The 25,949-nt window shown below is 33.1% G+C and overlaps 2 protein-coding genes across 3 annotated transcripts; one reads left to right on the forward strand and one right to left on the reverse strand.

The window, feature by feature from the left end:
• Positions 1 to 5,083: 5,083 nt before the first annotated feature.
• On the reverse strand, positions 5,084 to 10,107 carry LOC118052052 (pyrophosphate-energized vacuolar membrane proton pump). The gene is made up of 8 exons (XM_035062863.2): positions 9,732 to 10,107; positions 7,881 to 8,455; positions 7,410 to 7,789; positions 7,205 to 7,291; positions 6,793 to 7,123; positions 5,855 to 6,265; positions 5,676 to 5,735; positions 5,084 to 5,572 (listed from the first exon to the last, which is right to left on the reverse strand). Exons 1-8 carry the CDS (start codon positions 9,985 to 9,987, stop codon positions 5,366 to 5,368), a joined length of 2,307 nt encoding a protein of 768 aa, XP_034918754.1. The 5' UTR covers positions 9,988 to 10,107; the 3' UTR covers positions 5,084 to 5,365.
• Positions 10,108 to 21,690: 11,583 nt separating this feature from the next.
• Positions 21,691 to 25,207, forward strand: LOC118052054 (uncharacterized). 2 transcript variants are annotated; one of them, XM_035062867.2, is made up of 4 exons: positions 21,691 to 21,943; positions 23,481 to 23,524; positions 23,795 to 24,092; positions 24,402 to 25,207. In XM_035062867.2, the coding sequence occupies exons 1-4, from the start codon at positions 21,883 to 21,885 to the stop codon at positions 24,710 to 24,712; spliced, it is 714 nt and encodes a 237-aa protein (XP_034918758.1). In that variant the 5' UTR covers positions 21,691 to 21,882; the 3' UTR covers positions 24,713 to 25,207. The 2 variants fall into 2 exon arrangements, with proteins under 2 accessions (XP_034918758.1, XP_073262161.1); XM_073406060.1 differs by lacking the exon at positions 21,691 to 21,943 and adding an exon at positions 21,950 to 22,596.
• The last annotated feature ends 742 nt before the right edge of the window (positions 25,208 to 25,949 follow it).

The raw sequence follows: 25,949 nt of genomic DNA on the forward strand, positions 1-25,949 counted from the left end.
AGGTAGGGTGTGTTAGGGGTGCTAATACCTTCCCTAGCCACAACCAGTCCCTTACCCGCGATCTCTGACAAGACCAGTACATCAGGTTTCCTAGTAGCCCGAAATCAATTACTAGGTGGCGACTCCAACGAACCAAATTCAAGCAAATGCAATAAACGAGATTTAAATCGCCAGCCGATGCCGCGCGGAAGGATTTTTTTTGGGGTGCGACAAGAGGTATGATGGTTTACCATGCTTACAATACTTTTAATCTAGGAGATTATCTTGGGTCTGACACATAGTTATATAACCCGATAATCTTTGAATCCAAATGTTTTAGGTCTGGCATATTTGTCAGACCCATGTTTGCTTTAGGTTTGGCTGGTCATCAAACATAAGTATTTTGAATTTGACATGTTTGTCAGACCTATATTTTCTTAGGTCAAAATATAGCATAATTCTTGACCTTGGTGTTGTGATATTGGGTAGCTTTGAACATATAGGCCCCCTTCCTCACTGCAAATGTCAAACGTGATTCTTCTAGGAAATTGAGATTGGTCCTAAGACTTTGTTCATTTTCTTCTGAGGTGTAGTGAACTACCCGGTGGCTTAAACATCCAATTTGAGGTGGGATAGTGGCTTTTGTCCCATATGTGAGAAGGAATGGTGTTTCTCCAATCGATGTCTTTTGAATCGTTATATAGGCCTATAAAATCTTATTCAACAATTCTGCTCATTCTAACTTAATTTCTTTTACTTTTTTCTTAAGTCCATTAAGCAAAACTCTGTTAGTCAATTCAACTTGACCATTTGTCTGAGGATATGATACAAAGAAGAAACGATGATCAATGTAAAGCCTTTAACAATACTCTTTCATCTTATAGTTGTCAAACTACGTTTCATTATCTATAATCAAGATTATGGGGAGCCTAAAGTGACATGATATTCTTTCAAAGGAATTAAAGCACTTTGTTGGTGGTTATCTCTACTAGAGCTTATGCTTTGACCCACTTTGGCATGAGCCATACACACACATGCTATGTTGCCTCAAAAGAAGGCCTAGGCACTTAAGTGCATACAAGCATATGGTTAGTACATATAGAGGCAATGGTTACTAGTAAAAGAGTTTGTAGACCGTGACAAAAACAAAGAGGTGTGAAGCGGAACAACGCAGCAACTGGCGGCCTTTTAAAAGCGAGGACTAATCCATTGTAAGCTAGAAAAGAAAATTATAAGTGTTGAACATTAGTGGAATGGGGGTTGACATAATTCGAAAGGGGAAGAACATGTTGGCAAGCAAAAAAGTGAAGGAGTAATTAACCCCCCAAGAAAATAAAGGCCACACCATGTTGGCTTAAAACAATGCCAAGGGCGTGTGTTGAATGAGATCATCAACAACATCAAAAAGGAACAACCTATGCATGGAGTAATTTGATTTCCAGTATGATAGTGCAGCAACTTTATGTGAATAAGCATGGCAAAAATAGAAATGAGCCTCTGGAGCAGTGGTGACGAAGGCATAGAAATTAGCAAGAAGCAGCGCAAAAAGGTTGGGGGTCATGAAGGAGAAATTATAGATTGAATCACATGTGAGTATAAGTGAGAGAAGAAAAAGATGCAGTATGACACCAATAAAACAGCAGAATATTATGGCGCGACACCTAATTAAAAGTAGGTGCTGCAGGGGTATGGCTTTCTTGAGAAAAACAATCAACTTGGAAACGTCAATGAGGAATATGTCAGGTAGATGGTGGGCAGATTCAATGTTAATGCCATCAAGAAGTGGAAGCTTCGACATGGAAGGGTAAACGAGGGTAAAAGCAGTCGCAATGATGGTATATCACCTTAATGCTTTAAAAATTGCGGTGGTGAAAGGGAAAGAAGGAGAAGCTGCTCAATGGGCCTGAAAGTAGGGATGTTAGGAACAGAGAACTGAGGAGAAAAGGTGAGAAAGAGGTGCTACTGGAGCAAGTTACCTACGGAGGAGATGAAGTTGTGAGTCGCTGCCTCATAGTAGATGGTTATGTTGGAGTGTCATCTGGAGGCGAGGCATCCTGATTTGACTCAATTTCTTCTCCTACGTTGGTATTTGTTTGTGGAGATGGTTGTACAATTGAGAAAAAGACATGGTCACCACGTTAACGTTTACAAAGGTGAAAGGCTGTAGAGAAAAGGAAAATCAAACGCAGGGGAGTTTGAACTCCTGATGCTGCAGCCAAGCATGAGAAGGTGCAGCTCATAAAAGTCACCCAAATGCTGTCCCGCAAACTAATCAAAGCACACAGTCAACTCCATAACTAAAAACTGTGTGAAACCAAAACGAATAAATGGTTATAAAGCTCCCACGCGTATATCAAAAGCACGAAACTTACTAAAAAAGGAGTATAGATTCGAGGCAGTGTACTGAAACTTGTAGGTACTGGCTGGAAAAAAATTATGTAAGCATTCAATAAGAGAGCAAAAATGGAGTCTATTAACCCAACCTATAAGATGTGCCAAGCATATGTTTTTACAGCTTTAGAAACCTAGACCGACAAAAGAGCAAGCCTTGGTAAGCTGTGTGTTTAGTTTAGAGTATGAATCAAAGGTAAATATAAGGGTAAATTGTGTTATGGATTTTAGAATATCAATCAATAAAACACTTGAGATGTTCAAATATGTGTTTAGTTTTCAACAATTGGTATCTGAATATATAAATGGGAGTATTCATATTTTAAATAAAAGTCTTATATTTTCCGTTCATGATAAGACACTGAAAAATGCTTGGAGTGGAAGAAGATTGGCGGTTGATCATCTCATGATTTATGGGTGCATTGCCTATGCTCATATTCTATATCAAAAGATGAAAAAACTTAATGACAAGTGAGAAAAATATATTTTTCTTGATATTAGTGATCACTCAAAAGGTTGTAAACTATATAATCTTAGCACTAAAAAAATTATTATTAGTCGTAATGTTATTTTTTATAAAGCTAAATTTTGGACATGGAGTAATGATGATGTTAAACAAAATATTCCAATATATTTAGATGATGAAAATGATGAAAGATGGGAAAGGCCTTGTATAGAAAGCACCACAAATAGTAAATTATCAAAGCACACCTAAGAGTCAAACAAATTGATAAATAAAAAGCATGTTTGATAGCTAAAAGTTACAAGTAAGAATGTAAACAATTACAAAGAAGTTTTTGTTTTGTTTGCAATGCATGATATAATAAGATTGATTATTGCTTTGATAGCTAAAAAATCATGGTCCATCTTCTAGATGGATGTAGAGTCAGCTTTTCTACGTGGAGACCTTCAAAAATAATTATTTGTTAATCAATATTCTTGTTATGTAAAATTTAATATCGAGTATAAGATATATAAGTTGAAAAAAAGTTTTTAAGAGCTAAAGCAAGCTCCAAGAGCTTATTACAATCATATGAAGTTTATCTCTTAAAGTTAAAAGATGGTCGCATGAGCATATATTTTTTATTAAAATTGAAGATGGAGAAAAAATGTTATATATATATATATATATATATATTATGATTTAATTCACACTAGTAATTATGGGACCATGTTGGAAAATTTAAAAGGTCCACAATGAATGAAATTGATATATTTGATCTTAGAAAGTTAAATTATTTTCTTGGCTTTGAAATGGTTAGGTCAAATGCCAAAATATTTATTTTTAAAAAGAAATATATTTGAGAAATTTTAAAAGATGTTTCGTATAAAAAAAATTACAATTTGATAAGTGCACGGAGTTTAGTTTGAAACTAATTAAGGATCATAAAGGAAATAAGGTTGATGGTGCTATTTATGAATAAAATATAAAGAGTTTGATGTATTTAACAATAATAAAACCATTATAATATATTAAGTAAGTTTTGTTGCTAGATACATTATAAATACAAAAATCCAGTTCTGCATGGTAAAACTAAACAAAATCTCCTCTATAAAAAATATAAATAAAGATAATGCTCCAATATCCATGTACTAGTTAGATCATCCTTGAATTTTATGTCATGTTTAGGCTATATATCATTTTATTTATTCTGTCAGTACGTGAATCTCTCTACAAATGAATTCTCCATCAATTTCTTTTTCTTTCTTCCATTTTTTTATTGTTGTTTCATCAAACGTATTTTTGTGGGGGAATTTGTAGCTTCACAAATCTAATTTGAGATATTTGTACCGTAAAAGATGAATATTGTTTGGTTCTGATCAGCTATTTAATTACGCTAATTATATTTTTTATATACGTTTGGATGTTTGCTAACAATAATCAATCGAATAATTCTGAAGACATGCATGTCTTTTTTATTATTATTATTATTTTTTCCTTTCTTATAAAAAAAGAAAATCCCTTAACAATAAGGTATTTCACCTAGAAAAAAAAAAAGTAATCTAAAATAATCAATTATCTAATAGGTAGTAAGAGCTTGAGACCAAGAAATTTATTTTTTCTGTAGTTTTAAGTTCAAGCCATATGATTATTAATATGATGGTTACTGAAAGCTTACATGATCGTTAATTTCAAGACTCGTGATATTAGTTGAGATACACGCAAATTAGTACAGCTATATGGTTAGGTAATTAACTCAAAAAAAATATAGAATTATTAGATTATCATATCAATTTGTATGAATTATTTTAATTTTAAAATTAACTTGATTAAACTTAAAGTAAATTGAATTTTACTAGTTAAATTTAACTTGAAACTCTACGGAATCATGGATTCCCGATTTGAAAACTAGTAACCAAGTTTGATAACAATGCTCGAAGCAGGAAATTCCGTACTTGCCCAAGGAGGGTATAAGATAACCTTAAGAGGCATGTTAGCTCTAAAGGACAAAGGAAGTAACAAAACCCCTTCTAAGAAAGCATTATAAAACTTCCCAATCCCCACGTGCCCTTCCAGCTATGATGGAGAACTTGTCCCTTTTGCTGCGACCCTCCCCCATGCATTCTTTTTTATTTATTTCCAATTAAACAACTCCAAAATTACTGCTGCTGATTGATATATAGCCAGGCGCAGAATCCATTTGTGTGTTTCAAATGTGAACTTGCACCTTCAAGGAAAACAAAATAGAGGCAACTCAAACACGAGAAAGCATAATACAATCAAAATTTGCGACAGATTTGCAAAAACTTAACTGTTCTTGCTAGAAAGTAAAATGACAATTTTTTGTCCAGCTCTCTTCACTAGATTGATTATCATCATCACAATCAGCCCCCTTGAGCAGGGAAAATTTTCTCCACCAGTCAACATCAGGAGAGAGATTTAAAGTCCATCAACTACGAACTACACATATACTTTTGAGGGGAGAAAAATAGAAGGACAAAACAGTAGAGATGGGACTGGTGGACCATTTTCACTGCTTGTCATGTCTCGTTCTCAGAATATCTTGAAGAGCAGGCCTCCGTGTGTGGCGAAGAATGGGGCAAAGACAAGTGATTCAACGGCCATCAGTTTGATGAGGATGTTAAGTGATGGTCCTGATGTATCCTTCAATGGGTCCCCAATGGTGTCACCAATAACAGCTGCCTTGTGTGGATCTGATCCTTTAGGGCCAAGAGATCTTGCATGCTCAGAAACACCAGCCTGTTTCCAACAGAATAATGCAGGGCATGTTAGCATTACAAAACCACGATTTCAGCATGCCAAATTACAAATGAAGGAGTGATTGCGCCCACTTAATGTATACCTCAATATATTTCTTGGCATTATCCCATGCACCACCAGTGTTGGAGGCAGAGATGGCAATCTAAAATATTGACAAGGGAGAAATAAATGTTCAGACACGTTAGCAGGACTCCTAAACCTCGATAAATATAATCTCAAGTGCATGTAACTAGAGAAACTCTGTTAACCAGTAGCCTTTACCTGGACACCAGACACGAGGGACCCAGCAAGGACACCAGAGAGGGTTTCAACACCAAAAAAGATCCCAACAATAAGGGGTGTGAGCATGACAAGTGCACCAGGTGGGATCATCTCCTTGATGGAAGCATCGGTAGAGATCTTGACACAGGTTGCATAGTCAGGCTTGGCAGTGCCTTCCATCAAGCCAGGGATGGTGTTGAATTGCCTGCGAACTTCCTCAACCATCTTAAGAGCTGCACTTCCCACACTCTTCATTGTCATGGCAGAGAACCAATAAGGAAGCATTGCACCCACAATAAAACCAATGAAAACTTTAGGAGTCAACACATCAACTGTTGAAATAGCAGCACGGCTGACAAAAGCACCGAATAGGGCCAGGGAGACGAGAGCTGCAGAGCCAATGGCAAAGCCCTGAAAAAGGCAGCACAAAGATGATTTAGAAGTTTGCGAATAAAACCTTAGGTTCTGTCAGTGCAACAGGTCATTGCCAAATACTCTCTCTCAGTCAAACGAGAATAAGGATGTCTGTTCTACAACTAACGATGTAAATGCACTTTGCTGCGAAAATGACTCAATCTGACAACAGATTACATAAGAACTGGTCCCAGGACTTTGCAACGAGTAGGCAAGCATCCAACTTGTCTGATCATAAAATAAAAGAATAATCCAAAGTTTCATTTCCCAAGGAATAAAACAGGGGAAAATCCAAAACTATTTCTGGGGCAAGTTGCCTATTTCCTTGGTTGCGTGCTGGGAGCACCACTTGAAAGTGGTCCCATAAGAAAAGATTTCAGTAAACCACTCACTAACACATCAATGCATGAAAACATATGAAGAACTGCATTTTAACATGACAGTTAAAGGCGATTGCAGATTGCAGATGTCAACTAAATCTAAAAATGAAGTGATTTAAACTCAAGAAGAGAGATTTTTCGGACCTTCCCAATAGCAGCAGTGGTGTTTCCGGCAGCATCAAGGGCATCAGTTCTCTCTCGGATTCTGTGGCTCATTCCAGCCATCTCAGCAATACCTCCGGCATTGTCACTAATGGGACCATATGCATCAATTGCCAACCCAGTGGCAATGGTACTCAGCATTCCAAGGGCGGCTACAGCAACACCGTACATGGCAGCAAAGGAGAAACTAACAAAAATGCTGACTGCAATAGCAAAGATAGGAATAATGACAGATTTATATCCCAAAGCAAGCCCAAAAATAACATTAGTGGCAGCTCCAGTTCGGCAGGAATCAGCAACGTCTTGAACAGGGCTGCAAATTTATGTAAAGGTCGAGTTAACTAATTGTTTAGGGAAAATAGTAAGGAGAGATATGAATAGGAAAAAAGCTTACCTGTATGCATTGCTAGTATAGTACTCAGTTACAAATCCAATAATAAGACCAGCCCAGAGACCAACAGCAACACACAAGAAGAGTTGCCTGCAAGTAGAATTCAATGCTATAAGCAAATACTCCTTGAATGTAAAGAGTGAGACGGTAAAACTCAACTAGAAAGACACTAAATTTTTCTCAAAGGAACATCAATGATACATCTTACCAATTCTTGACAACTTTCTGGGTCCCAAAATTGAAGATGGTAAAGGAAGACGGGAGAGCAATCCAACTAACAACGGCAACTCCAATAGTCATCAGAACAGTGGAGATGATGAGTTGATTCTTTAGCGCTGGCTCAATTTCATTCACAGCCTTGATCTCGAAGAAGTCGGTTGCAAATAAAGTGGTGAGCAAGCAAACAATGATACCCACAGAACTGACAATAAGAGGATATAGCATTGGAGTAAACTCATGATTGATTCCAAAAGAGGAGATGGAAGCAACAACTAAGGCAGCACAAGAGGACTCGGCATATGAGCCGAAAAGATCAGATCCCATGCCAGCTATATCACCAACATTGTCACCTACATTGTCAGCAATCACCTGCAATCACAGAAGGAAATCAGATACAGCCCAGACAAGAAATCACGTCATTTTTCAAGGTAAAATGTTATTTCTACAGAGGATTACTTACAGCAGGATTTCTTGGGTCATCCTCAGGAATGTTCCTTTCAACCTTGCCAACAAGATCAGCACCAACATCGGCAGCTTTGGTGTAGATACCTCCTCCAACTCTGCCAAAGAGAGCCATGGAAGATCCTCCAAGTCCATAACCAGTTATAGCCTCAAAAAGCCCTTCCCAGTCATCTCCGTAGTAGAGCTTGAAGAGATTGATGGCAATGTAAAGCACCAATAAACCATTTGCAGCAAGGAGAAAACCCATGACTGCCCCAGATCTAAATGCAGTGATGAAAGCCTTCCCAACTCCTTTTCTTGCCTCCAGGGTGGTTCTGGCATTTGCATAGGTGGCAATTTTCATCCCGAGAAACCCAGAAACCACTGATGTGATGGCACCAAGCATGAAGGCTATGGTGCTGAAGCCAGCAGTGGCAAGAGCAGGCTTGCAAAGCTTCAATGGGTCATAGGTGCAAGGCTGACTCTTTGTGCTGAATCCCTCAACAGAGCCAAGGAAAACGAAAATCAAGATTGCAAATGCAACCATGAAAATTCCAACATATTGATATTCGGTGAAAAGGAAAGAAGTTGCACCTGCAGAGTGAAAAAAATCCGCATCCATAATTAGTATAAAAAAATGATATTAACAAAAAATTACTGTCACAACATAATGATGTAATGATGAAGTAAAAAGACCACTATGTTGCAAAAAGGATCCAATACAAGAAAACATAGCAAGTAATACAGATTAAATTTTCAGTTATAGCAAGTCAATGCCGATTAAATTCAGTTATATATAAGCAAGAAATCACTATTATTGAACAGTGAGAACATATGTCAAGATGTCAGATACAATACTGGATATGGCCTCTTCACAAAGGTGATTTGTACTTCATGGCTTACCATTCACCAAGAAAGCATGAAGTTAACCAAAGGGACTCGAGAACTATCAGTCATCTGTCAAAGACAGATCGAGAAGACACATTGGTATGATCCCTAAACATCTGGTTTCTGGTTTTCACATCCTAGTTATCATTCGAAACAATTTTCAGCACATGAAAAAATGAGGCCAAGTCCTCACAGTCAATAATGCAAATAATAACTAAGGAAAGTAAATTCACCACAAAAATCCTTAAAAAAAAGCCAAGAGCAACTAATCAACTTTATCAACAATCCATAATTAAAAAAAAAAAAAAAAAAAGCATGAGCTAAACGCTTAGATCTATTTAAGATTTGCAATAACATCATCAAGACCTGTAGATCTAGCAAAATTTCAAGGAACAATGTCAACTTAAAACGGCAAAAAGTACCATTCCCACCCCGCAGGAATCAGGGTTGACTGGTCGGTGGCGGCATATCAATACCAGAGCACACATGCCAGAAAATATCGCATTTACCATTGTAGTTATGACCAAACGTCCAAAATCTTTCTGCCTATGCATGCGTTCTCATTAAAAAATTATTACCATATTTCCAACACGAGAAACAACAAAAGAATTGCGAGATCTCGAAATTTTCCACCGACTAAAATATTATAAAAATAAGAATATAAAAGCTGGATTTTGTTTCTTTTAACTAAAAAAAATAAACTTTAGCAAATAAAACAAAACAATAATCTCAAAAAAAATCCATACTTTCCACAGCACATAGAGCTCTGACTAGAAATAACCGCATACAAAATCCTTCACAAGAAAAGCAATTCCTCGCGTAGAATAACCAAACTTTACCAGCAAAAACAGCTCATTGTCTTCCATTTCAAAACCAAAACACCAAATCAAGCAGGGATCTAAATTCAACAAGCCCAAAAACCACCAAACTTCAAAAAAAAAAAAAAAAAAAAAAACAGCGATGTTACTATAATTTATTATACCTTCAGAGATGGCGTTTTGAATCTCAGCACATTTAAGAACAATATTATGATCATTAAGTCCTTCTTCTTCTTCAATCAAGTAATCACCATGTCCATTCTTTCCAGCACCTCCACTGTTCTTGGACGCCGCCGAACCCGGTGTAAGCTTGACCTTGGAAACCAACAGCCATTGAAAGAGAGAAAATCCGATTCCGATAATGGCACATACCGGAATCAGAATCTCAGTTCCCAGATCTGGCAAAACAGGCGAACCCATCCCTACGAAACCCTGGTTTTATCTTGTTTGTTTACTTCTCCAATAACAGGAGAGAAAGAGAGCGAGAGAGAGAGAGAGAAGCAGTGTGCTCCTGATGAGGAATGTGTGATATGGTGAGGGGAAAAGAGAGAGAGAGACTGTTATTTATAGTGAGTGACGGACGGATCTCATAAAAAAGAGGGCCAGCCCGATGGTAAAGGTCAAAAACAGCACATGGGGTTGAATAACAATTTACTATTTTTGGTTCTGTAGGTTTAATGGGGAATATGCGTTTTTTGTGCTCAAACTTGGGGTATTTATGGTAGTTGTTGGACTAGATTGGATTTTTGTTTTTGGTAGGAGGATGAGTTTCGATTTCTTTGGATGTGTTATAGATTTTTTTTAATATAATGATTGATATTATTTTAGCGGTTATTTTTAAAAAATATTTTTTATTTTAAAATATTTTAAAATAATTATTTTATTTTTTAAATTTTATTTTTAACATTAATATTAAAAACCATAAAACAAATAATTTTTTAAAAAATAATCTTTTAAAAAAGTGTTGTTAAGTTGCTAAAACAAATAATCTTTTTTTGGAGGAGTTTTAAGATGTGTTTTTAATAAGTGGTGTTATAATAAAGTAAGTTCTTCACTTCATTAATAATTGTGATAAGAGTTTATCCATGTCATCATAAATTAAGGATGATGATATTCATGATCTTAGATTTGAGTCTTGTGGTTGTTAATACGATGATTGTTGGAGACTTGTATAATTATTAACTTCAGGATTTATGGGATTAGTCGAAAAGCATACAAATTAACACCAATACCCACATTTTAAAAGAAGGATGATAATGCAATATTATTATTAAGGCAAGTATGAAGGAATTAAGGGGTGGATATGCATCAACTTCATTTAAAAAGATTGGAATTTGACACACAAATTGATCTTGAAATACCCTTAATCATTGTAAAAAAAAAATGAAAAAAAAAACTTTCGCTAAAAACAACAAATCAACATCATTATATATATACAATTACTAGATAGATAGATTGATTTAATTTTTTATTTCGACAAATCACTCGTCAAGGGAAAATTTACGACTACAAAACAGTGGGTATAAAATACAATGTCAAGGGTTGGAGTATGGAAAACAGGAGCGACCAAGGATTACTGATTTTCTCTTAACCATGGATGGAGGGCATGCATTTAGGGTTTGAAAGTGTGAACCTTGTACAAGATTATCTATTATTTGATTAACGTCTCATCAACAATAATATATTTTAAAAATTATTGAGTTGACTTACCCCTCATGTTATTTTTGAATAGTTTTAATATGTTAATATTAAAAATAAAATTTAAAACATAAAAAATATTATTTTAATATATTTTCAAATAAATATTTTAAAAATTAACGTGTATGCCATGTTCTATAATAATCTTTGGCTATAAAAAATCTATTATTTGATTAACATAATAATATATTTAAAAAAATTATTGAGTTGGACATTATCCTTGTATTAATTTTGATATCACTCGTTATTAGTTTTAAATTAAAATTTTTATATTTTTAAATTATTTTGATGTGTTAATATTAAAAATAAATTTTTAAAAAATAAAAAATATTATTTTAATATATTTTTAAATAAATATTTTAAAAAACAACGTGTATGCCATGTTCTAGCAAAATCTTTGGCTATAAAAAATATATTATTTGATTACCATAATAATATATTTAAAAAGGTATTGAGTTTGACGTTACCCTTGTATCAATTCTGACATTACTCGTTATTAGTTTAAAGTAATTTTTGTATATTTTTGAATAGTTTTAATGTGTTAGTATTAAAAATAATTTTTTAAAAATAAAAAATATTATTTTAATATATTTTTAAATAAATATTTTATAAAATAACACATGTACCATGTTCCAGAAGAATCTTTGGCTATAAAAAATTGAATAGCATCATAGTCAATAATAAACAATTCATAAAATCTAGAAGGACTATTCTAGAGCTGTGTCTTTAAACAACAAATCAGTAATAGTCAATTGGAGAGTTATATTTAATTTCTTATATTGACAAATGACTGCAAAAACAACGGGCATAAAATACCATGTAATGCGTGGAGTATGGAAAAACAAGGACACCAAAAGATTACTATATTTTTTTATTTTTTATTTTTTTATTTTTTATTTTTTATTTTACTATGGATGGAGGGGCATGCGTTAAGGGTAAACAAGTTGACGTGTCACTTGACAAAATAAAATTGAAGACTAAAACATGCGTAAGATCATCTCTTATTTTAATTAACATCCCATCAACATTAATATATTTCCAAGGATTATTGAGTTGGCCATTGATGCACCCGACCACACACCCCCTGTCGCCTGCCCAAGTCACAGTGACTGTTTGAGAGTGTGTAATCTCTGTGTGTGGATTTTTTATTTATGATTTTAATATATTAATATTAAAAAATAAAATAAAATTACTTTTTAAACTATAAATATTTTAGAAAAGCACTTTACTTGGTTGAGTGTGTTTAATGAGTGTTTTTTTTAATGATTTTAATATACTGATATTAAAAATAAAAAAATATTTTTCAAATGACAAATATTTTATAAAAAACATCTTTCTTGTTTGATGGTGCGTAATTTATATTTCTGAGTTTTTTGTGGTAGTTTTAATATTAAAAAATTTTAAAAGTTCTTTTCGAGCAACAAATATTTTTAAAAAAGCACATTGTTACGAGGCAATATTTATTTGGTTGTTTTTATGTTTTAAAAAAATATCTAAAAAAATAAATTTTTTTGCTTCAAATTCATTAAAAATTTAAATCATTTTGATATGATAATGTCAAAAATAAAAAATTATTTAAATATATTTTTAAACAAAAAAATATTTTAAAAAATAATTACTACCGCATTCTCCAACACTTTAATTCTTTAATGTTCACGTTGGAAATGCAACTCGGATCCATTTGCTGATTAGTGGATAGATTAATTAACAACTTGACATTCAAAGTCGATGGATAGATGATCAAGGATTAACTTATATGTTTCTTATAACAAGGGATTAACTTACTAGCTTCCTAGAAATACAGGGGCCAGGTTGAGCTTTTATTTTAACTTTTGTTTTTTCATTTTCCTCCTCGCTCTCTTTTTTTCTTTGCTAATTAGGAGATGCCCACACAATTTTTACAACAAAACAGATATTATTATTGCAGAAAAGGCCAAGGAAATTGAAGAGACGTTTATCCTTAAGAGGCCCTCTCTCAGCCAAGGAAATTTATGAGATCAAAACAGATGAATTTATTTATTTATTTATTGAAAACTACACAGCAAACCTTATCATCAAAACCCACAAAACGCTCAGCTTTCGGTCCTATGAGAGGATGTCATTCTGGCGATGCAGTGGGCAGTGAGAGCATTAATCTTGGAGAGTTTTGCTTTGTCTTGATGTTTTTTTTTTTTTTTTTTTTTAATCTTCTGTGCTGCTGCATCACCATTGATTGGTTTCTAATTTCAAGGGTTCGATCTCATCCTGAGGTGGCGATTTTATTCGGATAACTCTCGCAACAGCAGCGTCTTTTAGACGCCTTCCAGAATCCGACTTTTTATCATTCCCGCGCCATTTTTAAAGCGTAAAGGATAGTTTTTTTTGTTCTTTATTTTAAAATATTATTAATTTATTTTTAAAATCAACATATCAAAACTATTCAAAAATAAAAAAAAATTAATTTAAAATTAAAAATTAAAAAAATAGATGTACAGTTCCACCGTACTCTCAAATACACCCTGCATTCCCTTTTTTTTTTTTCTTTTTTTTACCTTTTTAATAGTTAAATACTAGTTGTAAAACCTGTCCAGAGTTAACTTGTATTAACACCTAAATCACAAATCAAGAACTTTCTTCTTAATAGTTTTTTAAAAAATAATCAACACAATATTATTTTAAAAAAATATATAAAAAAATCAAAAAATTAAAAACCAAGTTTTAGCTAGTTCAATGAATCAACCTTGTTTTTTAGGCATCGTTTGGCAGTGAGGTTGTACCTGCGTTTTGCCCAAATTTGAATTTTTTTTTTTTACTAAAATTAAGTTCGGTTTGTACCTTTTGGATCGTTTTGATGTGCTGATGTCAAAAATGATTTTTTAAAAATAAAAAAATATCATTGGCATGTATTTTGGCACGAAAAGCTATTTAAAAAGCAACCGCTACCACACCACCAAACACGCTCTTAATGGAGTTAATCGAGCTTTTTTTATATATAAAAAATCAAAAAATTAAAAACCAAGTTTTAGCTAGTTCAATGAATCAACCTTGATTTTTAATGGAGTTAATCGAGCTTTATATATATATATATATATATATATATATATATATATATATTTTTTTTTTTTTTTAATCAGATTCATCCAGGTTCCGGATTAGGCAGACGAACTTTACAGTCCGATACGAGTTTTGCGAGTATGGTTTATTTTTTCACTGGTCGATTAAACGACAAAGAAGAGAATTTAAGGAGGTCTCTCTTCGTCGTATTACTGATTTCCTTAGCCTTATTAGAAGTGTCGCCTCAGTTTTAATTCTAACATGGTGTGTGAAGGTCTATCCAGGTACCGAGGGATGGGATGACACTTGTCGGATTTGTGTTAATTATCCATTTGATTAAAAAAAAAGAATGAGGTTTTTTTTTACTATCTTGTCCAAAATGCCAACGAACCTTTTAAAAAAAAAACTAATTTTGGGATCAGCTTGAATTTGGTATCTAAAGCTAAAAAATCAACTTTTTTATCTTTAAATTTAAGTTTTTCCTTCTATCATCCGAGTATAATTTTTATGCCAACAATTCTTTAATTAATTTTTTTTTTTTGCCAATGAAATCACTAAAAATTAAACGAAGGATATTGGAGTCTGTTATAGATTAAAATTTTTAAAAATTAGAAACAATATAATTATGGAGAGATCTACGTAAATAAAAATATAATAACTACATAAATAAAAATAGCAAAATTATGGTTTTTAGATAGAAAAACATAATATTACTAAAAAAAAATTATAAACCAAAAAAAAATAAAAAATATATTTATTTTTTCAAAAAACTCTTGTCAATCTTCTCGATGGAAAGAACTCATCTTTAAATTTAGACTTCATTAAAAAACCATCCTCCCCTATAAACACGTTAAACACAATGTTCTTGAGGCATAACCTCCTCGATCGAAAATCCAGTGGTCCTACCATCGAAGATGCCAGTCCATGAGATACTGTCCTAAACACACTTCTTTTAGTTCTTCAACGTAACATGAACAAGATGCTCATTCGAGGGAGAGAAAAAAAAGTGCGAGCACAAGGAATAATCCGAAGGTTTATTATATTTAATATCCATCTAATTAATATAAAAATACACCAAACAACGAAGAAATACTTTCAAAACCCGGCCTAAGCTAGAATAAGACTGAGTTCAAAAAAAAATTAAAAAAAAAAACCCAACGACCTGATTGTTCCGACAAGATTCGTTTGCAACCCGTTAACTTTAGTATTTTTTTATTAAAATAACATCATTTTAATAATAAAAAAAAATTGACCCAGACGATTTGTAACTCGATCAAAACCAGAATCCGAAGGTTTATTATATTTAATATCCATCAAATTAATATAAAAAATACACCAGACAAATATACGAAGAAATATTTTTGAAACACCACCTGAGCTAGAATTGGATTGGGTTGGAAAAAAAATTGAAAAAGAAAAAATCCAGTGTAACCTGGTGACCTAGTTGTCTCGATAAGATCCGATTGCAGCCCGTTGATTTTTGTATTTTTTTACTAAAATGATGTCGTTTTAGTTTAAAAAAAAATTGAAGAAGAAAAAACCTGGTGACCCGGTTTTCCCGACAAGATCCAGTCGCAACCCATTGATTTTTGTATTTTTACTAAAATAACATCATTTTAATTTTTAAAAAAAAATTAACCCGGATAATCTATAACCTGATCAAAACTCAGAATCTAGATCTTGAATCAAACCGGTCACCTAACCGAATCTAAAAACCATGTATGAAGGCGTGAACAATATTTTATTTCCAATAAAAATCGAAAGGTGTGGGAGCACAGTCATGCTCGTTGGGATCATGCAATCGAAATAACAGGTGCATGGTACATGTGGGTATCGTGTACTGCACAGTATTGAGGCTGTAATGTCGAGTCATCGTAATACCATGTCGCTTAACAACCACAATAGAATGACATTTTATTATTTGGGATTTGCTTCTCTTCTTTTTTCTATATATATATATATATATATTTTTTTTTATTTACGTGGGTGTCCGGATCAGCTTATGCACACCACGACTAATCCCACGGCTCACTGAATATCCTGCAAACCCAGTGAGCATGTAAGGCACCGCAGGGGTAACAGACGTGCACAATGAGATTTGAACCCAGGATATAGAGGAAGGGAACGAGTCTCTTCAATTACTAGGCCAAGACCTCAAGTGCATATTTTTTTTTTCTATATTTTTATTTTCATGAATCACGCATTAAAAAAAAAAAAGAGTAGAAAATAAACAATAATTCAACTACCCATGTGTGTTTAAATTGGCCCGTCTCGATTCCCAATGGGAAGAGATGAGGACCATTTACCCAGAATCTGACAATGGCCGATCAGCCACCACGACGCTAAACACATGTACACAGCACATCGAATCTGTTCTATTTTGATGCCATGTCCCCTGGAACATTGGACCCGCTTCTTGGTATCAATGAATAAATATAAAGTTTTATTTAATTTAATTTAATTTCATTGTTCTCTTAATCTGATCTCTCTTATTTGTTGCTGATCGTAACTTTACACCTGAAGTAGGCAGGGAGTATATAGCATAAATTCTTAGTTTTCTCTGTAACCAGAATCTTAAACGGTGATTTTTGTCTCTGATTTTTTAAATATATCTATGGGAATGTTCGGTGTCGAAACAAATAAAAAATAAAAAAAATAAAAACAAAGATAATATATTTAAAGATACAAAAACTCATTCCAAGACCATTTTAATAGCACATTTATTTCATGTTTATATCTATTTATTTTTAACCAGATATTTTTTGATCTTGATTGTCTGTTTTTCTTATCTTGAGACACTAATCAATCGCCACCCCACGTATAGATGTTATTATGTCATGTGGGGACCTTGCACCCCCCCGGCGCCCAATGCTCATTTTGGTGGTCTCATTTAAATAAATTAATTAATTAATTAAAACGCATTGCTTTTATTATAGCCCTAGGCTTGTTGCATTATATATTGAAATAATATATCCTCCCAAACAAAATTATATCACTGTTTATCAGAAATAATATGGTTTTTTCATCAAATTTATCCCTAAATTTAAAACTTTACGGATTTTGAGTGTGAGAGATTAATTTAGGTTTTTTATTCTTCTAAATATAATACTGAAAATTTATTTTTTATAATTAATTATTACTAAAAAATTCTTATTAGTTGTCTATATTTGTTTTTATTATATTATTAAATTAACTGAGTTTATTGAATTTGGTTAAATTGTTGACCCGAGTCTTAGATTTCTTTTATTTATTTAAAAAACCTAACATCACCTAAATATTAATTTTAATATTAGAAAAAAAATAAACTAAACTAGGTAAAAGGTCGCTGAGCTGGACATGTATGGCCCAGATTGGTAATCTATGGGCCAGGGCACATGACGGGTATCCAAAGCCAACTTGTCAAATGAACTTTTAGCTAGGCAGGGCCAGCTACAAACGTGTACACGAATAAATATAAAATTTGCTGTGAAATAACAACATAATTTATTATAAATTGATTGCAGATCTGTTTTATTTTTCATTTATAGAATTCCCTAATGATATCCTAATCATTAAGCAATAACTAACACGTAAATGATTCTTAAACAATCATGGATGGATTTGTTCACGTTTCATGTCTCCATCGTTCTGGTTTATAAATCCATTCAGCAATGTTCTTGGCGTTGTTTTCTTCATGGGCATTTTCTTTGTCATGGAGATGTAAGAGGAAAAAGGTCCTCTCAGCTTAAAGAAAAGAAAAGAAAAGAGAAGAAAAGGAAGGAATACATCGTCGTGCGAGGGAGTTTCTTGAAACCAGGACAGATAGAGACCGATGCTTACCGGGGCATTTACTTTTGTGTTGCACAAGATATTCCAAGAACAGCACTTGCTTTATCGCCGTAGAACTACTTTAGAGGAGGAGTTGCAGCGCTACTGTGGAGGTGATTAAGATGGGAACCGTGTTCTCTGACCAATAATGGAGCTCAAAAGTAACTTCGTCTAGTCATGAAATCTGGTAGTCTGCGCATGCTGTGGATGAAGCCTTCTCTTGACTTCTTTTCCTGTAATTGGTGGTGGCCTTCATTCAAGTGATCAAGTCATCTTGGCTCTTTTTTTATAGATTAATACGGGTTTTTAGATGAGTTTGCATGTAACTCGATTAATTCTATAAACCCTAAAGTTAATACCTATATAAACTTCCAGTAACCTTGAGGTTTGTAGGATTCAAATTAGTAATATTTCGAAAGCAAATTCATCAGTTAATATATACTTTTCAAGATTCATCGTGACCCTTTTTTTAATTTGATTTTTTGTATAATTTTTGATGCATAAACCCGAGTTATGATATGGTTCTAAATTCTTTGTATTTTGATAAAAAAAAATGCAAAAATAATGACAAGATAGTAATAAAATTATGTTTATTTTTGTGATGGAGTATAGTACAATTATATATAAAAATCAACCATAAAAATCGCTTTCGTATAAAAAATTCAATCTTCAATTATAAAAAGAAACACATTCTAACCGTACAATTCATATAATCAAATCAACTAGGTAGTGGGTACGAAATGCTTGTGAAATACGTGAAGGATTGTATCTTCCAGAAAATAAATTATTTTATTATTAGACTTGGTTAGATATATAATAAAAAAAAGTTTGAGTCTAGTTGGGTCAACTTAAGAGTTACTAGATTATTTGGATTAATTTTCTTTTTATATTATTTTTTTAAAAAAATTCATTGATGGACCTGAATAAATTTAAATTAAATTTGATTAATTTAACAAAGTTTAATAAAGTTAATATTTTTTTCAATTCAAATTGAACCCGACCTTAGTAAGACGCTGGGTTGTGAGTGGAATTCTCAAATTTACCCTTCAAAGAAGGACTGAGTTTAATAACTATATGAGAGTAACCTATTTGACCCGGTTTTTGACGTTTTGTTTCATTTAAAGAAAAAGAAAATATAGGCCTATTGGGCCTTATTGTTTCTTAGGCCTAAGGCTACAGAGCCTCATAACTTGAAGCAGCTGGGCTACAAGGCCACCCTAATATCAAATAGTGAAAAATCAAGAAGAGGGGAAAAAGGAGTAAACTTTCATGAACAAAATCCCAGAAAGGATAGCTTGGATGTAATCAGACCGGACATCCAAAACATGAAATTAGGTTAAGAGCATGAAAACTAATAGCTCTGAAATCAAAAGGAAGATCAAGAAAAAAGATGGAGTTCATCAAGATCAATAATGAACTATGTTTATCTACTAAATAATAATGAAAACAGAATAGATAGTCATAAAATTATTATTAATTTACTAAATAGTATAATCTAATAAACTCCTAGAAAATCTTATTTTTTGTAAATACAATTATCCACAGTGAATACTGGGGATAATTATGTATGTATTTAGTAGATAAACATAGTTTTTTCTTAGAAATAAAAAGAAACATGGCACGCATCCTAGCTAGGGCATATATAAAAAGCTTCGATGTATATAAAACGAAGCATTTACTAATCATATGATGCCACGCTACCCGATCATTGCACTTTGCAGCACAGAAATTCTTCGAGCAATAACGATGGAAGATGGCTGTCGATTTCTAATTGGTTGCAAAACTGAAGAAAAAGGAAAAAGCCTCACGCAATATCATAAACAAAAAAGATGTAACCAAGAGCACACGAAAGTGTCGAGAAATATTTTATAACAAGCACTAAAATTAAAAAATGTTATACTTGTTAACATAATATTTGTATAAATCTGTTTAAAATTTATTTTCAATCAAATATTTTATTAGTTAATCTTTTATATTATTATAATCATCATCGGGATATATATAAAAATATAAATATATATCCTATAGGTTAACACCTTCTTCTCATTCGTTTTCCGTTCATCTAATCTTCTAAGCAATCTTCCAACTTTAGAAATTAGAATACCATTTTCCATTTATAATTTATTTATTGACCGATGATATGCTCCCAGCCTCCCACCTAGGCTCATAGTCAAGTGGCATGTCGTTGACTTGATAAGTAAAAATTGAATATATATATATATATAAAGGTAGGGTGGGGTTTTGAATTGTAGATAGTTTGACCTTTCGGACCTTTGATGTAATCAAAACAGCCAGAAAGTGTTAAGGTTGGGTGGGGATGATTAGGTAAATCTTGCATTGCCTTTGAGAAAGTATCAAGAATCCATAATAAAAACACCAATGAATTTATATTTCAAGTAGTATATATTGCTTTAATTTCCAGGTATTAAACTTTTTTCATCAAAAAAACATTTTAAGCTCAATATTTCTTTAAAGAAACATTAGCACTTATTAATGTAAAAAAATATGTATTTAATTAAAATTATTATACAATTAATTTTTATATATAAAATAAATGAAAAACAGATCTCATAGATATAAAAGTTTGCGATGATGTCAACCTGCTGTTGAACTACTATAAAAAAAATTATGAATTAATTAACAACCCTTTATCCCTGTTGGATTCCATTCTATTACTTTTCAATTTATTTATTTTTAATTTCCAATCTTCCACTCACCAAATCTCATAAATGTGACCAAATCCCACCCTAACTCAAGCTGTAAAGGTTCGAGGACCATTTGCAACAGGGAGACCATATTGCAGCAGTGTACTTATTATTATTATTATTATTATTTTTTAATAATATAAATCTTTCGATCAATTTACGGATGCATCAATTAATTTTATGAATTTTAAAATTAACAATCATATAAATTTTTAATAATCCTAAAATTTGTAAAACTCAAATGATAATATATTTAAAAAATAAAAAAATATATATTTTTACTCTCATCAAATATTCATGAATTGTTTTTTAAATCTGCATATTAGATTTGTTTAAATTCTTCATAAAATAATTGATAATATTACCATAAAAAATATATTTTATTTGAAAAGTATGGCATAATTGGATGATTTTTAAATATCATTGTAATAATATTAACTCAAAATAATTTAATTCAAAAAATATATAAAAAAACAATTAAATACGAAAAATGAAAAAGGTGAAGATCTAAATAATCAAGCCTGGAAGCATATGGATTTAAAACAGAGCCCAAACACGCTCAGCTTTAAAAAGAAAAGAAAAAAAAGAAGTAGTCAAGTGCCTTGAAAGTTATTTATGGATTACTATGTTATTAATAAGAAAATTTATCATTTGTGAAATAATTAGTGATATTATATTAAATATTTTTTTATGATTTATTTAAAATAAATAAATAGATATAAATAGAAAAATAAAATATAATTAAAAATATTTTTATCATTCCTATTTTTTTTATTTCTTTTTAAAATATATCTTAAAAAATAACTAATAAAATTTTATTAGTTATTTATCTTTTATCTTTTAATTTTTAATTTTGTTCCGAATAACCAGGACACAAACAGACAATCGCACACAAACTATTTCGCACTTTAAGACGGCTTCTCTTTCCCTTCCTATGTGTTTGATGACCGTAGGTTCACTTCATCACACACGAAAGTTCTTCTCACCGCAGATTCACAGGCCCTTTTAACAGTTTAAATACAATTAGCCACCACCAAACCATCAAAGTCTTTTAGTTTGTTTTGTTTTTGTTATGGGGAAGAGAAAGAGAAGTAGCGGTGATCATAACAAGAACAAGTATAATTCTTCTTCGGGTAATGTGTCTGTTCTTTCTTCGTTTTTTTATTTGAAAAAAAATGATTTTGTGGTTGTTTGGTTTCCGGACCAAATGGTGAGAAATGAAGCGAAAAAAGGGAATTTTGAATCTTGATGAGTGAATGGAAATGGGATTTCGACAAAGGGATTATAACTGTAGTGAAGGGAAGCAATTATGGGGTTTCTCGGAGTGAGATTTTGTGGTTTATGAGAATCTGATATGTATGAAGCTATGAAGATTAAAGATTTGATTTTTCTCTGTCTTAAAAAAGAGGAGTCTTTTTTTTTTTTTTTTTTTATCTTAACAGTAAAATTTAGTGTTAGGGTTTGTTTGCCTGCCTTTTCTCCAAATTGTTTTGCCTTGGTTGCTCCTGTTTCTGGATCTTTCTGATGTTTCTCACTGTGAGAAATGCTTTGGGGTTATTGCCCCTTGATCAAGGCTGGATTGAATTATCACGAGTACGATCGTTTTTGTTTAATAAGTAATTCGATTATTGTTTGATCTGTTGGAAATGGTGTTTTGGGATCCTAGCAGAGAATGTGTGCAATTGCAACATGAATTCTGAGGAGAGAAGTGATTGATTTTTCGGGGATTAAGTCTATGGGCATGGATTTCGAGTGTCAGATTGGGGAAATTGAAATGAAGAGAAAGGTGAAAGTGTTTAAATTAATTAACCAAGCCAAAAAGTAAAGGGAAAGAAAACTATGAATTGAGCTCTTAATTTGGCTTACAACATTTTTCAGTACATGGCTGGCTTTCTGATCTCTGCCATCTCTTCTGGGATTGCTATCTTGTGTTCACCGCCATTTTCAGTGCCTTTTACCTTTATATTCCAATATGTTCTTTATATTCGTAGGGTTTTCAAAATTGTTTCAGTGGAAATATTTACTATCTGAAGGGAACCACCTGTCAATACATCTTAATTGGCAATTAAACTCTGGATCAGTTTGATTTCTTGATTGGTAATTTTATTTGATGGATTGCCTTCTTTATCTGCCCTCCCAGGGATTTGACCCGCGAGCATTATTTCAACGCATACCTTTCTAGCTTTTTAAGATTGATAACTAGTCCATGCAATGATAGATTGGATTATTTTTATCTTCCAATCTGTCCTCTCATCATCAATTTAAATGTTATTATATGAGTTTTTTGATTGCTGTTCTTAGGAAGCCTCTAGTTAAAGGGTTTCCACATTGAGCTATTCTGTACATCTTTTACATTTGTGGCTGGCTGACCTGCTTACAAACCTGTTGAAGCTAATCATGTTTCTTGCCCTATTTTGTGGCGATTCATTAGTTGCATTTTCTTCATTTGCTTCAACTTCATAATCAAGTCTGCTTGACAGTGTTTCTGACAAATTGGTTAATAAAAATGTAGTGTGAGTTGAAAGTGCATGATACCTGGCTAGAGAAGAAGGATTGTAACCTTTTTGTGTCAAGTAATTGGTTAGAATAGAAAATAGTTCTTTTTCAGCTCATTCTTAGTGCAAGTAGAAATGATTGGGACTGAAATAATTACTGTATTTTATGGTGCAGATGACATGCCATGCTCTTCTGGAACAGAATTATTGTCCAGACAGGTTAGTCCTTTTTTCCTTAGTTATGAGACATGGTAATTTCTGATTGCATGTTCTGCTTTAATCTCTTTTGATCGTTCCTACATGATTGACGATGAGGGGTTAATTGAAAACTTGAAAACTCACATCCGGGTCAGGATACTTGGTGCAGGACTTGACATTTTTTATTTCTTTCTTTTTAATCACTATGACCATATAAAAATTTAATTGTCTTTTTCATAAAAAAAGAAAAGAAAAATAGAAATATAATTGTTTGTAGTTTTCCTTTTGCAGAAATCTTATTTGCTAGACTCTAGTGAGCTAAGGCCTCTCTCACCCAGGGTGGATGCTTCGGATGGTTCTTTAAAGCTATTAAATGGCCACCATTCTCATGCACATCAGAATTGCAACCTTGGCCGTTCAATAGTCTTGAAACGATCACGTCACCACTATGGTCATCAGTACTCTAGGAGAAACTCAGGGAGTCATGCCGATGCATCAACTTCTCGTGGGAAGACTGCCCTGTCATGTGATGAGAGGCTTACATTCAAGTTGAGCAGTCATCTAGGCTCTGGGCATGGTTGCCATACAGGTGAGATATTCATAATTGCATGGTGTTGAATACAATGTTTTTTCTCTCCCCAAGGAAATTAAGTAGCATCTAGCTGCTTTATACACATGTATAAACAAATGGGGTACCTAAAGAATTTCTCTGTTATTCCACAAAACATCAGAGATGGTATCATTTTTTACAAGTTCGGAGCAAATTTCTATGTGCACAAGATGCAGGAGTTTTACATCTACTTTTCATTATTATGAAGTTTCAATGCAACTTTAAGATTCAAAATATCAGCTATTTACATTTACTTGCGTTGACTTAAATTCTTTTCCACCTTTTCAGAAAACAAGGAATTAGAATTTAGCAGGCCAGACAGGGTTAGATTCAATTCCTTGGTAATGGATGCAGTTTCATCTGATGCACTGAAGATAGTATGTGGAATCTGTCAGAAACTAGTGAGAAGGAAACCCTACTTTATAGGAAATGCATTAACTGCTGGCGAATTCTCTGTTGTGGCCATTCTAGTTTGCGGCCATGTTTATCATTCAGAATGTTTGGAGCAGAAAACAAGTCTTGAAGATATGCGTGACCCTCCCTGTCCATTGTGCTTGGGCTTGCTCTCTGAAGAAGATGCCTCCAGAGAACAAGAGTAATGTGTTGTTGACTCACGTCTATGCTATTAATTATCTAGAACAGACATAGCATACTTAAGATGGGGAACTTGGACAGAAGTATAGGTGGTTGAAATAGTCTTCGCAAGCTGTGTTAGAGAATTTTGATCTGCTGTCCTTCGCAGTCTCATTGCTGTCAAGAACGTTGAAAAAGAAGCATGACCTGCGGTATCTCTCTTTTAGTGCTAGGCCTAGAGAGACATACCATAGTTTTTGTCTAGGTATGGACACCATTTAAGGCGGCTTTTTCAGGATAATATCAGTAAATGACAATCTTGGTTTTGTTGTATGAGTTTACAACATTGTACACACATTTGTATTGGTGTATGAAGTGGCGATGCAACAAATACAAAATATTAGTAAATGACCATCGTAGTTTTTGCTGTATGAGTTGACCATGCTGTAATTGTATTGGTGTAAGAAGAGTGGCAGTTTAAATTCAAGAACGACAATGTCGTATGTCTTATCTTTTTTCAAGTTGTTCCTGCATGGAAGTTTTGAACAGGGATATATAGGATTGACTAGGGTGGCATGTAATACGCCCCCCTTGGTGTTGTCAATTCCACAGTTGAAAAAACTACGACAAGAGTGCCAAGGCACAAGCACAGGCTATTGCTATGCATTAGCCGAAAAGGTTGTCAAATTCTCTGCCAGAAAAGATGAGAGCTACTAATTTAAGAGAAGGCACCATGTTTTACTCTCATCTCTCGCTGCATAAGATGTAGCCAACGAAGGAAGACGCATATTTGCAATTAGATTTAAGGGGTGGAGTCAAAAGAGTATTAGAGAAATGACCACTCGAGGTGGAGATTTACACATTTCTAAAGGGTTGGCCACTACTTTCCCCTTGACAGAGGAAAAGTGCCTCTGAAATACCTGCTGGTACCATATATCTACAAGAATCCTTGATTCAAATTGACTTGTATACAGGCAGGCTCCATTCACTGCAAACAAAGCAAGCTTCCATTCTTGCAAGGATTGACAAACTAAAATTCGTACCATGAATTTCAGTTCTAAAAGGAAATGCAGCTACAAGAAATATCACAAAAATCGATTCCATATGGAATTAAGTGAAATAGTACCATTAACAATCTAATATACGAAAGAGGCAAACTGCAGTTTGTCCCAGGGTGGTAAACTTTTTGATGCTCCAAGTTTATGGAAGCTGCCCTCATCCCCTGCATGAAGTAGAAGGCATCCATATGATTTCCTCTCTTTT

The sequence above is a fragment of the Populus alba genome, chromosome 18 (genome assembly GCF_005239225.2).
Source record: "Populus alba chromosome 18, ASM523922v2, whole genome shotgun sequence".
NCBI classification, from domain to species: Eukaryota; Viridiplantae; Streptophyta; class Magnoliopsida; order Malpighiales; family Salicaceae; genus Populus; species Populus alba.